The following is a 16364-nucleotide window of genomic DNA, read 5'->3' as shown; positions in this document are numbered from 1 at the left end:
CTTAATCTGATTATTTCCAGCGCTGTCTACAGTGAGTAACTTGGATAGGTCTATTGGGCCCTACAAATGGCCCACGTGGTGTGCAGAGCAGGGGGGGTGGAGAGGATGAAAAGAAAAAACCGTCATTTCTCAGCAAACGCCAGGAATGTGAACGGCAGCAACACAATCCCATTATTTTCAGAGCGCTGGCGCTGCGGGGCTCGCAGCCCCCTGCGTGTCCCCCCGGCCCGGGGTGCCCCCGAGGCTGCCCCGCCGCCCGCACCCGGCGCTGCCGGAGCGGTAATTGCCGCCGGATGGGTTTTGGGGGGCCGCTCTGCACACGCCTCGCCTTTCCAAGCGATCGTACCACGGCAAAGTTTGATTTTGTTCGCAGCGAGGGGTCTCTGGATTTATGCTCGCTTCCCGTCTGCAAATGATATGCGGCGGGACCCTTCGCAATTACTTTTAAAATGCATCCGAGACATGGGCTCAGCGGAGAGAGATGGCCCTTGCCTCAGCCCGGGTGAAAATTAGACTTTAAAGTACCCAGATGAAATTTTCAAGTCAGGGACGCGGGATTGGATCAAATCACATAAACTGCAAAAAAAGCAAGTATAATGGCGCATAATTGGTTCTGTAATAGCATTACACAAGGATAATAGCCTGTTATGGCCCCCTGCACATTAAGTGCTTCCCTGGCGTAAAGCCTTTATGATATTAAAGGGGGAATATAATGATATTTTGGTTATTAAATGCGTGTAATTAATTTATGCACCACTGAAAATAAAGTTGGTATTATGACCCACTCAAGATGCATCAGAAGATGTAAGTCAGACAACTGTTGATAAGTTCTGGTGTCTATGTTTCGTCTAGACTGCTGATTTTATTTTGGAACTATTGCTTCTCCGGCAGACTACACAAATTTAATATTTTATAAAGATTGTAATGTTCTGTGCAGGAAGGGTGAGCAAATCTACACAGGCTCTCTTAGATCTGATGGGAGTTTAAAGACAGCACATTCATACCAGAGCAAAAGAGATGGATACAGGCAATACAGGTGCAGAAATAGTGAAGAGATGATGTCTTTGGAAAGTTGATTCTGTACATATGATCTCATTAAATAAACACTAATAAGCCTTAGAAATATCACCTGCTCTGTCTTTTACATTAGGCATAGATGTGGAAATTCCCCTAATGCATATTCAAATTGAAGTTATGTTTCCATCCTGTGAAGCATTATTTTACCAAAGCAAGGCAAAAAATAATTTTACTTGAGATAAAAATTGATTTGGTCTGATCCTATCTTACCCGTTCACTTCTAATTTTAGCAGACTAGTAACAGATGTAGAAGGCTGTCTGTTTCATATATGTTTACATGTCTACACACACACTTTTAGGAATATCTTTGTTTGACAACAGATATTTGCTCACCATGCAGGCAAGTCTCTGAGCAGTAAAGTATACTATGAATTCAGATGGCTTTTACATCACCATGCAAGATCATAGACCAATGCTCTGAATCTGACTGAATTTGATAAGATAGCAGCACGAGCTTTAGGTCATGTTAAAAAGAAGGCCATAACCCAGAGGTGCTGCCTGGATCTCTTCTGACAGTCTCTCCCTCTTGAGCTTTCAAATCCACGCAGGGCCAGTACTGTAGGATCCCTTTGCACAGAGACAGATGTGCCTTTTCGTTTTTCTCTGACATCAGGAAGAGATGATTGAGATAGTGTTTTATCATAAGAACCCCTAATAAAATAATAATAACTTCATTATGGCGCTCTCAGGCCTTGCTCCAGTCAGGGGGCTGCATTGCTTTTTTGGCTCCAAGACTCACTTTCCCCAGCAGTTTGAAGCCTGCAAGTTCAGCGTATTGCTGGAGAGGGAGAAGGCGGAATGGAGCACGGGGAAGTGCTCCAAGTCGCTGCTTTTTAAATAGAAGCAGAACCCCGAGCTGGTCGAGACTCAACTTTCTCCCAAGGACCAGCAGCTGCAAAACAAGGAGATAACTAAGCAATATATAATCCCCCACCCCTCGCCAGCTCGGTGTCTGTTTAATTTTAATGCTCGAAACGTGGGGCTGACATAATTAAAAGTTAGCGCTGGGGAGTGCTGGGTGCTGCTCTCGGGTGGACGGAGCCCCGAGGCGGCGGCGCTTCAGCACCACGGAGAGCGCCCGCGGCTCCGCTCCCCGGCCCCGCTCCGCGCCCGCGGCTCCGGCCCCGCTCCGCGCCCCGGCCCCGCTCCGCGCCCGCGGCTCCGGCCCCGCTCCGCGCCCCGGCCCCGCTCCGCGCCCGCGGCTCCGGCCCCGCTCCGCGCCCCGGCCCCGCTCCGCGCCCGCAGCTCCGCGCCCCGGCCCCGCTCCGCGCCCCGGCCCCGCTCCTCCCGCCTCTCCCCGGGGACAGGCTGCCGGCAGAGCTGTCCCTGCGGCCCTCCGTGTCCCCCTGCTGCAGAATTTTCCTGCCAATCTGGGACCACAGTGGAAAAAATATGCAGTAAGTTGTTTGGGATCATGTCTAGTATTTCTCTGATAGTTCCTCTGAGCTACCAAAGGCAAGCACTAAAAATAAGAAGGAAATTATAGAGAGCTACACTATCTCAGGGAAAAAAACCCAAACCTTTTTATGTAAAATCCTTAAAGTCTCCACCATAAACTTAATTTTTATTACTACTATTATTACTGTTGTTATTACTGTGACTATTGTGACATCAATATTAGTTACTAGGTCTGCAATACAAAGTCCAAGTAAATATAATTCTGGATAGACACTTTGCTGATGGTGTCTGTTTGAGTGCAGAACTGTTCCTGTGCTGCACACACAAACACACCTCTTCTTATCTTGCACCCATGAAAACAAAACCTAAGGCAGAACTGCTCAGCAAAATCACTGAATGGATGTTTTCCTTGGAAGCACTGAGCTTTGAGGGGATCATTCGTAAAACTCAAGGAACAGCTCAGTTTGATGAAATGGCTCTCTTGCCTTTCCATGTCCAAATGCTTCCTTTCCCGTGATTCTCAATACCTGACCACAGAAAAAGGCTAGCAGCTAAAAGGTTATTTTACCCTAATTCATGTGCAGTAAAATGTATTTTCCAATTAACCAAATTTGCCGATTTGTCCCGCTTGGACACTCTTATAATTTATAATGTAAAAGTGTTCTTTCTTTATCTAAAGACCAAGGTGACTGCTTTTAATTTTCTGTAACCTCTTTACACTTGATGTTCACCAGACTCATAATGTTAATTGGCTTCATATACGGATCATCAGTTTAATGAAGGAATAAATCCTATGTTGCTTTATGTCCCTCTGTTTTAACAATGATTGCTTTAATGAAGAATGTGACGTGTTTGAAATCAAAGCTGCAGGAGACATTAGAGGGTTGTTTTTTTTATGATGACTGAAATGCTTATTTAAAGCTAAAACCATGAGGTTTTCATATTTCAAAAGCTTCTCTTGAAACAATTTTCCATGGAAAATACTGACACATTCTTCACCAGAGAACTCTTTCTTTGCAATTATGGGCAGAGACTGAGAATAGCACAGTCCTGTAATATAAACACCCCAATTAGGTTATGAAATTATCTCTAAGCTGATTTTATATCACTGCAGTTTTCATTCAGAGTTTAAGTAAAACTCCCAGTGAGTTATAAGTAGTTATACCTGCTTAAATAAGGAGTATTTCAGGGTAACTAATAAACTGGGTAACTAACCCAGTTATGAATTTAACCCCACACAGGTAACTAATAAACCTCTTTGTCAGCCTACTGTATTTTCACTCTTCGTGGGTAGATGAAGAAATCTACAGGGGAGAAAGAAATGTCAGTTTATACACAAAAATGGTCTAGATTGCTGTAGTCTATTTTTCCCCATGGGAATTTCAGGATTTCAGAAGCAAGGGTAAAATGTAACAAAACATGGGCTTGTAGAGGTAAGGTGACTGCAGATCAGAGCATCAATTAGGTCAAGCTGGAAAGCAGCAATTAGACCCAACTGCATGTGCTGGTTACAGTAGCTACAACAGGTTTAAAATGTGCAAAGCAAATGCATTCTGGTAATTGAACTTTTATGTTCCTGGTCCCATTTATAATGAAAGTAAGCCTTCCTTCTCCCTCTTGCCTCTGCCTTTAATGGAGACTTCATATACTGGTATGTATACACTGGTATATATTTTCTTCTCGTTTGACAGCTGTTGCTGACAGAAATTACATGACCCTTAGATAAAGGAACATGCAACATCAGAGAAGTAAGTCTCTAATCAGAGCCTGGGCAAGGGCTAAACAACAAATTGAATTGGATAGAAATTTCATGATGTGGCAAAAGAAGTGCATAAGACAGAAAGGGATATTAGCTTAAATTTTATACCACAGAGAAATCATTCAGTATGCCCAGCCTCATCCTATGATCTCTTGTCTTGTTTATGTCCCTGCAAGTGCTATACTCATTCAATCCAGGTTGCAAAATCTTCATGTAGGTACACACACACCTTCAGCACTGTCCTCCATACACAGTGTGCATGTTTCCTTTCAGAGCTGCCCAGGACCCTGTGAACACCCTATGAACAGCTCATGAATCACTCTTGCCTTCCTTCTCAGTGGAAGACAAGAAGGTACCTTGTGGCATCTCCAGTGGCACACAAGATTAGTCTGCCAGGAGCCTTCCTCAGTATCTGCTGCTCTCTAGGAGCTGTGCCCTTACCAAACTTATCCTTACCATTTCAAGTGACTCAGAGCCAGGATGAGGCAAAACAACACTGGTTTTCAGGGGAATTGTCTGGGTTTTTAGTGAAGATATCAAACAAAGGTGCTTCTTGTGGGATAAAAATAATCTTCTAACCAAGAGCTGTGAATAAATATTTCCAAGGGAAGGTATTCCAGCCTATGGCTTTTGAGGACACAGTTGCTTGGCCACAAACATTGGCTCAGCACATTCAGCAGAAAGTTTGACACAGATGAAGAGTTGATTACCATGTGGATCACAGTGGAAAGTCTATACAGATTTTTAAATACACACACCAGTTTGGTGATGCCTGACAATTCCATGTAACCTGCTGGTTATCCAAGCAAGGTTTCTGTGAGCAGATCTGAACCAGCGTACTGGGGTTTATGCCATAGTACCACTTTGTGTCACAGGGCCTGAATTTACAGCATCACCAAATCATGGTTTCAGTTAAAGTTTAGTCACTTCCCAGTATCAGGTCGTTTTCTCAGGGAAAATCTGCAGCTTTTGTTTTCCACAATAAGGCAGGCCATGATCTAGCACTGAATAACAGCAGTTACTATATTCATGAATCTAAAGCTGCACACATCCTGTGACAACAGAAAGTTAGCAGTCATTCTGTGAATGGCTTCTAGCAATAAACCCAATAGGAAGAAATAAAACATCAGCTGCTTTAGTGCACAATTGTCTCATTCACTAAAGTTAATTCTCCAAATTCACACCTACTAACTACTCTCCTTGGAGGTGAGCTGCACTCCAGGCCAGGAAAGGACTAGGTGTGACATACTTTTGCACAAAGCCATTGAAATGCACCCTGTGGATGTGGCAATGTTCTCACGTTAGCCCGAGCACTCCATCTCAGTTCCCGGTAAGTTGCACCATCCTTTGGGATGAACCAGGAGTGAAGCTGTCTCTGAAGACGAATGCATGTGCACAGTGTACATGGGTGTACAGAAGAATGAACGCACACATATATGTGCATTTGCATGTGCAGTCTGAAGGGGACTGGTGATAGCCAGTGGCTATCAGCCAGATAGGAGGGTTTGGCATCTGTGGGAAAGCCCTGGAATTTACCAGAGGCACCCAGCCACTCCTCTTTCCCGGAGACAAGCTCCAGGACTATGAATAAATACTGTCCTCCATGGGTTTTTCAAACAATTGCCCCATTTCCTATCCAAAGAATAGGAACCATAGTAATTACCCTTGGCAGTCTGGAAGAAGCACTGCGCATTCCTAGAAGATTGCCTCATACCAAACAGCATTTTCAAGGCTGCAGAGTGGATAGAAGAGCTTACAGCACTGCTGTGTTCCAGCTTCCTCAGGGCAGGCACATTGAAGTTTTCTCTTCTCCCTTCCCACCCCCGCCCCTTTCCCCCCCCGAAAAAAAAAAGGAAACCACCTCAGATCAGTTTCCCCAAGCCCATCCCTTCTGACTTACCTGTTCCAGGACACCCCCAGCATATCCTTTCCCCTGCTTCAGTGTCAAGAAGCACCTTCCTATCATCTACACCTTATGAAAGGAGCACCACAGAAATCCCTTCAAACAAACATTTCTACAAAGAGGAGAGCACTCTTGTGAATTTGCTCTTTACCGTTGGCTCTCTCCCACAACATATTCAGACCCCATCGCCACGTTGTCAGGACAAGGCTTAGTGCTCTCCCCACCTTAGGGAGCAGAGTGTGACTGCACACACCTCACATGCCTGGAGCACTAGAGTTCCAAACTTGGACCAGACACTTTGTCATGGGCTGAGCGTAACGCTTCAGTTTTACCATGAGTAGGATTTTCTTCTTATTTTGGAATTTTACATGTTTCAGTTAATGAATAAGAAGAAAATTCACCTTTATTCTAAAGCAAAACAAACAAACAAAAAAAAAGGCAACAAAAAGAAAGAGCCCACTTGTGCTTAATTATTATTCTAATTACAAGTTGTGGTGTAGTGTAAATTTTTTCCCTTGGCGTTATTATGAACCTCATTTCCTCACAAAGTCCAGGATAAACAATTCCAATATATTTTGTTTTAATTATCAGGGTTTAATGGGGCATAATAAGACTAAGTTGAGTGGTGCAGAAAAAAAATAATTTAATGTGCACAAAACTACCCAGTGCTCCTAGCTTGGCCGTGCATATTTCACCTATTGTAGGGCAGCACTATGTTAGCTAATAGTCAGTTTGCCCATCATTCATTTATTAATCATACTGGCTTTTCAGTAGAAAATTTCCTTTTTTTTTTTCCCTGGCATCTGAAACAACAAGAAACACATTAAGATATCCCAGAAAAACAACGAGCAGTTCTCTGGGTTGAGCAGTCAAGGATGAAGGTGATACACAGCTGATAGTGCTGGAAGGATTTGTCATGCATGGACAGAAGATGAGATGGTGAGCACAGAACCTGCCTCTGCCAATCCACTCCAAATGCTGCCAGTAAAAACTTCTGACTTCAGGTCTTAGGGCTTCTACCAAAAGAAGCAGAGATAAAACATCAGCTGAAGTCACCACTCAGAAACAACCTCATCCAGACTCGTGCTGTGGATGCATCTTGCCACTCCCAAGGTGTGGTTTCTGTAGAGTTAAAACACCACAGGTACTTCTGCAGTGAAAAGGGAAAAGTGCAAAAGAGCAGCCTGGGAAACAAAACAGTGAAAGGAGATCCTTTATGGCCCTCTGTGCTCCCCAAGGTCCCTTTGGCAGTGGCGCTGAATCAGAGGGCTGGGTGTGGCTGATGCAGCAGTTAGAACCACCCTGCTACCAGATTTACATTCCACTTTACCAGGACCACCATATACCAAAGATCAAAACGCTTTCACTGGAGGAATAACTACCGGGTCCTCCCTAAAGGGAAACATGTCTATTCTCCTTCTCTGTTATACTCCTTGACACAGAGGACTTGATAAAATACCCCCTGAAGCCATTGGGAATTTCCTCTCTTCTGGAAAATTATTTAATTCATGACTCTAGGAAAGAGGTTCAAATGCAACATACAAACCATACCAATGTTACATTACATTTATTTTAAAATTAGCATTTTATAATACAGATTATTTTAATATGCCCCAAGTGTTTATTTTAAATAAAATAAATTTATTATAGACATCAGTATTTACAGAAAGAAAGACCCTACATATTTTTTTTTTTTTACATCTCATTAGAGTAAAAAAATTCTCCTTGAAGATTCTGCCCACGGGAGATGCCACATTCTGTGAGAGGTTAGCCTCCTTCAAGGGTTAAGGAGACAAGAAACCTAACCAGGCTTAAGATACAACTCCATGGATTGACTGAGGAACAGCAATGGGCTGGTCACCTGCACGAAATTGGAGCAAGACTGAAAGATCTCAAGGGGCCTCATCCAAGCCTGTGTCTCCTCCTACTCTTCAAAGAAGGAAAGGGAATCAGCAGGTACATTCCAAACTCACCTCTGACACTGGACCAGGGCAGTATCTAGCATATTCCCATGGACCTCCAAAGCTCCATGGTTTTCTTTCTTCTTGCTAAACTACAAGGACTCTGACCCAAGCTTAGGCTCTGACAGTACACCAAGCACACAGAGGCAATCTCTGGTGCCACACACCCTAACAGCCATTACAGAGACAGGCACTGGCCTCACCATACAGTTCCAGCCCTGAGTTAGAGGCCAAGTATGCTGATTCCCAGACAAATACTGACCTATGGGCTCCTTCTGGCTGGCTAGCAAGTCCCATGGGGACTTATGAGGAGGTCTCTGCATTTGGTAGAGCTGCTTAAAGCTCAGGGGAAGAAGTCCATTTCCTGATAATGCATGATATGCAAGTGGTAGAGACCTCTGAAATTAGCTCTAGGCAAGAGCTTACCCTGAAAGCTCAAAGTAGAACTGCACATCCCCACTGGACCATGAAGCCAAAACTGATTAAGGCTGTGCTAGTAAGGCACCTGCATCCCATCGTGGATTGAGACAGGATGCCACGCCTGTTAAATCACTGGAAATTCTGAGCTTTGGTATACAGAACAAGATCTTAATTTGAACAGTGTTTCAACTTAATGTGTTTCAACTCCCTCCTCCTTCACGTATCAAGTTTCTGATTTTAATAGTTTCCTTGGTGTACAGGCACTCAAAGAGCTCTCCATGGAGGTCTTGAAGTCTCTTGAAGCTCTTCACAAGCCAGCCAGCTTTCCACCCAGCCATGGTGAGAGAAGGATTCGAAGCACAGACAGGTTTCTGTCTCTCCTGCCCTGTGAACTGAAATGCCATCTCCTTTGGTATCTTCAGTGGCCAAGGGGGAACTGAATCCAGGTGCACATCAAATGCAGAAAAAAAAATGTCTTGCTAATGACAACCACACCTTGTTGCCACCATGTCTTTATAATTTTTAAGGACGACATTCTGTTTGTCATCAAAGTAGAGAAGATTGAGAGACTTCAATTCATCTGGCACACAGCAGGGCATGCTGACTTCCTGAGACAGTTTCAGTGTGTAAACAATGGACTGAACTGTAGCATGGTTTGTCGCATTTAGGCTTTCCCCCAAAGGGAAGATGCAGGATCCTCTGCAATAAAACGCATTGTATCCACTCGGGTGAATAATCCATCCTGACCAGCCAATGGCCTGGAAGTCCACGTAGAGCTCCCTGCGGTGACACGCGGTCAGCGGGCGCGCGGCGGCGGCGCGGGGCCTCCTGCCCACGCCGGCACTGCTGCCCGCCAGCACGGCAGCGTCGTGAGGAGCACGGGGAGCGTCAGATCTGGCAGGGTTTGGTTCTGCTCCTGAAAGGAAGCTGAACGTTAATACTTCAAAAAAAAGTTCATTTACTAAGCACAGCATTCTGCATGAAAGTCTATTAAATAAATCTACATCGAAGTCTTCGGAGCAGATTTTAAAATGGCACCTAAGCTGTGAATGTACCAGAAAGGGTGTGTATTCAATTGCCATTTCAGCCATACTTCCACATCTATCAAATCTCTGTTTCAGGGTCCTGGAAAAGCACCAGTTCAGCAGAAATAGAAAAGAAAAATGCAATGATCTACCAAATATTCATTGAACTCCACAGTCCCTCTTCAGGGCTGAATGGTATAAACTATCTTCCTACAGCCACTCCTACAACACACAATATACTGGGCAGTGCTAACAGAGGGTGGAGATCGCAGCCTTTTTCTCTCCAGTATTCTTCCAGGAGGTCTACCCATACCATATGTTTCTTTCAGCCTTTTTCTCTCCAGTATTCTCCCAGGAACTCTACCTATACCAGGAACTCTCCCCATACCCCATACATATATTCTGCAAAGCAGAATGTGCAGAAATCTGGTAATGTGTAAAGTAGCACTGTAAAAAATAAGTTTTTCAGATTTTTGATCCTACAAAAACCACCACCAGGTTTACATAACACCGCTAAAGAATGAAGCGTACTGACAATGGGATGCTTTCCTAAAGTACCTTCTGAGAAGCCCCGAGGTCCATGGAGATCCATGTACACAAGCTGAAACTCACTGATATCTGTGTGGTCACTCACCACTAACAACGGGCAGGTCTAGAAAGTCTCTTTGTTAAGAAATTTTTCAATCCTGACATTATCCTGCAGTATTCCGTGAACTTTGATGCTCATTAAAGTGGCTCTACCATTTCATTATTAATTTTTATTTGGAAAACAAAAATAAACAGGCCAGACTAATATTTTATTTTATTTTTAATCAATTTCACCACCTACTTCTTAATATTGTCCTACCTAGCTTCTTTCTGATATGCAAATACCAGAAAACCTGGAAAGCCAGAACAGCATGATTTTTGCCCCTCCTTCAAGCTTTTGCTCTTAACCTTTATCAGACCCTAAAATCCATTCTTAGCTGATTTTACACCAAGGCCAGTGGGAGAGGTAAGACAGTGTTTTGTATTTTAAGGCACGAGGGCTTAGTCTCTGATGAAAGCAGCCTTTAGTCACAATGCTAATTAGTCACTGAAGTTAAATAGGTGCTTAAAAACCAAGCCAAGGACAGAGAAGTTCAAAGTGCTTATTTAACAATCTCTTTCACTCTTAAAAATCACATTTAATTACTCCACTTACAGATACTTTACCAGAATTTCGACAAAGTATCCCAGGTCACAGAGTTTTCTCAGACTAAATTTAACATACAATTTTCATACAAATTTCACCACCACAAAAATAATATAAGCAGTACTTAATAACAGAATTCCCACTCCTTTACAAACTAAATAAACCAGATTTCTCTTAGCATTAAGGAATATTTCTGGCACAGAGAGCTTAATTTATGAGGGGAGGGGCAACTTAGGATGCTGGTGACCTACTAGCAAGGACTATCAAATCAAATTTCGATCACTGACAAAGCTGAATTTCAAACCTGTTTGATACTGCAAAGAACTGAGGTTACATCTACATGAGGTAGCAGGAGGTAACAGAAAATGAACAGGCAATTCATATTCTAAAAGTGCACTCACTTGTAGCAGAGGGTACAAAGCTGTGAGACCTCCGTTTGTTACTGTTGGTGAAGAGGACAAGGAGAGCTTTTCGACTCTCCTGCAGAGCGCCCTGGCTCTTGGCAAATGTAACCACGTCGTGCTCCACTCCATTGCTGGAAACAAGTGTTGTAGTTATCCAAAAGCCGTGGTTGGAGCTGCTGTTCCCAACCCACTTGGAAACCTGGCGAAGACATAGCAAAGAAAAAATATTGTTTCGATATTCTAATTACAGCATTACAATTAAGCAATGTTTATATTAGGAAAAGAGAATAGGCAACAAGCTATGAGAGCATAAGGACATTTCACAGAAGTGAGATAACTGTATAGCTGAGACTCCATTGAGTTTAATATTTAAACCAGTAATTCAATACTTAAAAATACAAAATAGCATATGCATTCCCCAAAGCTACATTTACAGAAAGATAATTAATTTCAGAGAATTTACCACTGAACACTTGAGTGCAGAAGTTAATATTAAAATAAACTCTCTGATTTTCAGCAGAAATTTATTTTTCATAGCAATCTCAACATAGTAATATGAACTCTCCAGACCTTTTACACTGTTAAGACTTATGTAAATCCAAAAACCATGTCATTTGAAGAAATTCACAATCAACCACATTTACTTATCTAATTGTTATAATTACACACTGATCGATTAGGCCAGGCCATTCTCTAGGAGGAATATAATGACTTAAGATGGAACTCAACCAATCATTCAAGCAGGCTGTTCAGTCTGATCATAAAGCTTAGGCAATACAAAACACTGTCCCAGAGCACAGCTTCAAACCACGCGTGTGTTCTTTTGAATTCACCTACTGTTACAGTTCATGGATATCTACAAAACAAAGCTTGAAGCTCACAAATACAGAAGTCTATGGGGGAAGCTGAATGACAGGCAGTCCAGCCATGATAAACTCCGGAAACACAACGCTGAAGCATACTGCTCTACAGAAATGCTGCCAGAATAAAAAGGAGAAATGAAAACCTACTCTAAGTACACAACCAATGCCAAATGCTTTGGCAGCCTAAGGACTAACAGGTTTTAATCACAACGACATACTTGGCCTGATGTCCCTCCTTCCACATGGTTTGGGTTGCTCAATTCTCACCGTGCTTGTGCTCTTAGCAGCTCATTAACACTTCTTTAATTCAGGTAGCACCAGGTGTACTTTTAAGGGTAGAGAGAAAGCGTCTCTCTCTGCTGCTGTCCTTCTGTTTGAATTGACCTCAAAACCCAGCTTAATGGCAATGCTGGAGTCATAAGGTGTCACCTTAAAAGTTTTAGAAATAAAATTAAATCAGACTTCTCTGCTTACTGTCTGCGTGACGTTGAAGACTTCCCAGCCTTCCGCATAGAGGGACAATAATCTTGATGCAATGAGATGTTTTTTCTGTGGCTTATTTCCACTCTCCAGGAGCTCATACACTTCCACCTAAATAACAGCAATATACAACAAAACCAATAAGAAATTAATTTGATTGTTCTTACAGCAAAACGGGAGGATGAAGATTATGCAAGCTTCTGCTACATCACAGCTGTAAAACTGTACTGTCATTCTAAAACAGGTAAAAAGTAGATTTTGGACAATTGACAAGTTATCACTACATACAGCTACTTCTAGATGTGTTGAGAAGCAGGATACCAGACTGTAGATACTATAGAAAAATATCCTGACCATCCCTATCCTGTTTTGAACACCTGATACCATCAATGTCTTTTGTTCATCCACATATTTGTCTTCAGGTCCGCAAAAAGTCTAATCCTGCCCTTTGCCAGAGGAATAGATACACCCAATTTCCTTACCCACCCTGTTTTCCCATGAATCCCTGGCTGCTATTACTACTTTTCAGAGCAGCTCCAGCAGATAAATTTCAATTCGAATTTCGAAACATCTCAAATCCCAGGGAAGTATAGTTTGATTTGGGATACGTCTGACCTTGGTATCTTTAGGGAAAGCTCACTGCACAAAGGTCAGCCTAAAGCCAAAGTCAAAACTTCACATTACTTCTTTGCATGCTGGAAGCAAAGAAAAAGTGAGGATGACAAAACAAACATAACAATAAAGCAGGTTTGTGATACGCCGTTGCACTCCTTATTTTCAGTATAAGTAAGAAAGATAGCAGAATTAAGTGTTAAACTATTTCCCCACTTACTTTGCAGAAGTGTCGCACGTCGGACCTTCTGGACCGATGTGTCCTCTTAAGCTTGAAGACCCTGAACTCGGCTTTCAGCATCTGCTCGCCCCTCTCCATGGCGCTGATGTCGAAGTAGAAGTGGTGGTGGTCCACGTGAACTGGAAAAGAGCCTTCTTTAGGAGCCCCGCCAGCCCCGCCGGGCCGCGCCCGCCCGCCCGCCGCGGGGATTCGCCGCGGGCTCGGCCCCGCCGCCGCGGGCCCACCTCGGTCCTCGAAGCCGCGCACCACGTCCCCCTGCAGCAGCCCCGGGGCGCGGGTGATGCCGTTGGCGTCGGCCACCTTGTTGAAGAGATCCACCATGAACTGGGGCGGCTTCTTGCGCGGCAGCACGTCGGGCGGCAGCTCCTCGATGTCGAACACCTCCCGCAGGCGCTGCAAGGCCGCCGCCAGCACCTCGTCCCGCGGGTCCCGCAGGGGCAGGGCGCTCCCGGCCCGCAGGCTCAGCAGCCCGGCCAGGCACAGCCACAGGCACGGCGGGCCGGTCGCCATGAAGGGCGGCGCGGGCTCGGCCGGGCCGCCTCGGGGCCCGCGGCCGTGACCGCGCTGCGTGAGGGGGCAGCGGCCCTCCCGCGGGCCCGGCCCGGCCCGGCTGGGCGCGGCCAGGCAGGGGCGCGGAGCGCCGGGCAGGGCGCGCAGCCTGAGGGCCAAAGCCCCGGGCAGGGGCGCGCCGGGGCCATCAGCGGCGCTTAAGGACTCAATGGGGCACCGCCGTGCGCTCGCTGGCATCAGAGCGGCCGCCGGGCCGGCCCGGGGGCTCGGGCTGCCGGGAAGGGCCAGGTGTCGGCGAAGAACTTGCGAAACCCCTATCCTTTAGGTCGACCGGTTTTTTTTTGTTTGTTTGTTTGTTTTTTTTCCCCTCAGCCAAAAAAGGCTATAATTTGGAGATTACTGAGCTCAGGTGATGTTTCCTGTCGTTGCCGAGGAATAAAAAGTATACTGCGACCTGGGCGCGAGCTTCTGTACTTCCCTGTCTCCGGAATGCCCGGGATCCCGGTACCTTTCCCGTCTCAGATCCCGAGGAATGCCCGGGATCCCGGTACCTTTCCCGTCTCATAGCCTGAGGAATGCCCGGGATCCCGGTACCTTTCCCGTCTCAGATCCCGAGGAATGCCCGGGATCCCGGTACCTTTCCCATCTCACAGCCTGAGGAATGCCCGGGATCCCGGTACCTTTCCCGTCTCACAGCCTGCGGAATCGCCGCCGGGGCGGCCCCGGTGCCGCGGGCTTGGCCGGAGGCTGGAGCTGCCCGGGCTCAAGCTCCGGCCCGACAGCTGCCCAAGGGGAGGAGGCTTTAAGGACCGAGCCCGGGTTCTGCTAGTGCAGTGCAGCAAGAACAGCCAGCTTCGAAGTACTCAGGGATAGGGGCAGGGATACACATTCTGACGAGATATTTTAAGGCTTAACTATTTTCCAGAGTCAACAAGCTTTCATTTATTTGCTTTTTTTCTCACCCATTGGTTGATGAAGAGGATTCCACACCCCCCACCCCCAAAGAAATACTAAAACAGAAAACCAACGCAAACGAACCCACCCCAACCCTAAGGATCCTGCATAGCCGTCCTTTTCAAGGCAGTCTGGCAGCTTCCAGAGGAGCAAATAGACCTTCATGATGGTTCGTGCAGCTTGTGCCCCACTGTGCTGTGTTCTCTTTCCAGGCAGAAAAGTATTGGGAGGTATTTTGTGTGACAGATAAAAATGTCTGCTGGCTCCTCTGCTTGGCCACACGATGTTAGACAGCAGTCCTTGCACTGAGCAACCAGGTGGAGCTATAGGAGACTAAGGTGGGGACAAAGAGGCTACAGATCCACACAATCCCAAATTTTTGCCCCATGAAGAGCAAAAGACTAGTGGAGGAAAATGAGAAGCAGTGATGGGTTAATCAGACCAGTGGAAAGAGCACTGTTGCTGGACATAAAGCTTCAGCCAATTTTGATCCTCAGAATTCTCAGTTGTCTGCTAAGAGCTGCAGGTGTCTCAGCTCATGCCTACCAATAGTGCTGGATAAAATAATACCCATTCAGCTACCTGCCTGAGAGCTTGGAAAGAGACTAGTAAGACAGAAGAATTCATCACTAGACTGTTTTTCAGTCAACCTAAAAAGCTTTGCTTCCACTCCACTGCTTCTTCACATGCTTATCCTCACAAACCCTACCCCGCCCTTGGGTCTCTTCATTTACTCCCAGTATCCTCCCTAGGCATATACCTTCATTTTTACTCTCATGGTGCTGCTTCCCGACATTAATGTCTGGGAACACATAGCTAGGGTTCCCAAAGAACCTTAACTCTGCCCCAGAGGCAAAGATTTATGAAAAAAATCCTCTCTGTTTAATATAAGCTGGGACCACAAACAACGAAATGCCTCTATTGTAGTGCAACTGCAGAAATTTCAGCCTACAGTTAGCCAAACATAACCCACTGAGTGCTGTGTTCTTTTATTTTCATATTTCTGATTAGGCAAACAACATAATGAAAGCCTCTTTCCCTATTCTTCTGTAAGACTGCATGACTCACCACTTATGTAAGCCTTATGCAGGAGTTGGTCATAGCTCCTCTGATGATTCTAAGTCCTGGTTTGCAATTAGTGCAAGGCTTCAACCTCCCTGTTCTGTACAATAAAAATAGGTTCTCTCAACTTATGTGTTGCGAGCAGTGTGGCTTTGGGAGCCCAGGAAAAGCTGGGAATTTGTAGGGGATTATGATAGATAGTTAAAATTTTAGGTGGATTCTCTAGAGTTCAGCATTGGCATTGCTTTCCCTTCTCTCTCAAATGACTGGATAAGCAGCTTGTTGGGTCTGAAGAGTTCACAATCATCTGGCTTTCAGGTATAACATATGGGTAAGAACGGGGGTGTTTATTATATGGCCTGCCACATCATCTTTGATGCCATTGTGGTGAATATAGGACAGCAATATTGAAAAAGCATGGTTATTGCATGGTATCAGTGGGCAGAGCAAACTTGGGAGCCTTCATTATGCATTTCAGAACTTTATTAAGTTTGGACTGAAGGGCAAGCCCAACCCTGCCA

The 16364-nt window shown here is 45.1% G+C and overlaps 1 protein-coding gene across 2 annotated transcripts; it reads right to left on the bottom strand.

The window, feature by feature from the left end:
- Positions 1 to 7668: 7668 nt before the first annotated feature.
- On the bottom strand, positions 7669 to 14809 carry LOC134555112 (bone morphogenetic protein 2-like). 2 transcript variants are annotated; one of them, XM_063406467.1, is made up of 5 exons: positions 13542 to 14809; positions 13297 to 13436; positions 12459 to 12575; positions 11119 to 11320; positions 7670 to 9434 (listed from the first exon to the last, which is right to left on the bottom strand). In XM_063406467.1, exons 1-5 carry the CDS (start codon positions 14062 to 14064, stop codon positions 8998 to 9000), a joined length of 1419 nt encoding a protein of 472 aa, XP_063262537.1. In that variant the 5' UTR covers positions 14065 to 14809; the 3' UTR covers positions 7670 to 8997. The 2 variants fall into 2 exon arrangements, with proteins under 2 accessions (XP_063262536.1, XP_063262537.1); XM_063406466.1 differs by having other exon boundaries at positions 7669 to 9434; positions 13297 to 14809.
- Between the last annotated feature and the right edge of the window lie 1555 nt (positions 14810 to 16364).

Source organism: Prinia subflava, chromosome 9 (genome assembly GCF_021018805.1).
Source record: "Prinia subflava isolate CZ2003 ecotype Zambia chromosome 9, Cam_Psub_1.2, whole genome shotgun sequence".
Lineage (NCBI taxonomy): Eukaryota > Metazoa > Chordata > Aves > Passeriformes > Cisticolidae > Prinia > Prinia subflava.
Note: the sequence above shows the minus strand (reverse complement) of the source record. Positions and strands in the feature narration are given on the sequence as shown.

Excerpts from the sequence above, each read along its gene's own strand:
- LOC134555112 (XM_063406466.1), bottom strand. The coding sequence starts at position 14,064 with ATGCCAGCGAGCGCACGGCGGTGCCCCATTGAGTCCTTAAGCGCCGCT. Across the intron at positions 12,576-13,296 it reads ACGTGCGACACTTCTGCAAA|GTGGAAGTGTATGAGCTCCT; the intron begins GTAAGTGGGGAA and ends GCTGTTATTTAG. Across the intron at positions 9,435-11,118 it reads CTTTGTACCCTCTGCTACAA|GAGCAGAACCAAACCCTGCC; the intron begins GTGAGTGCACTT and ends GCTTCCTTTCAG.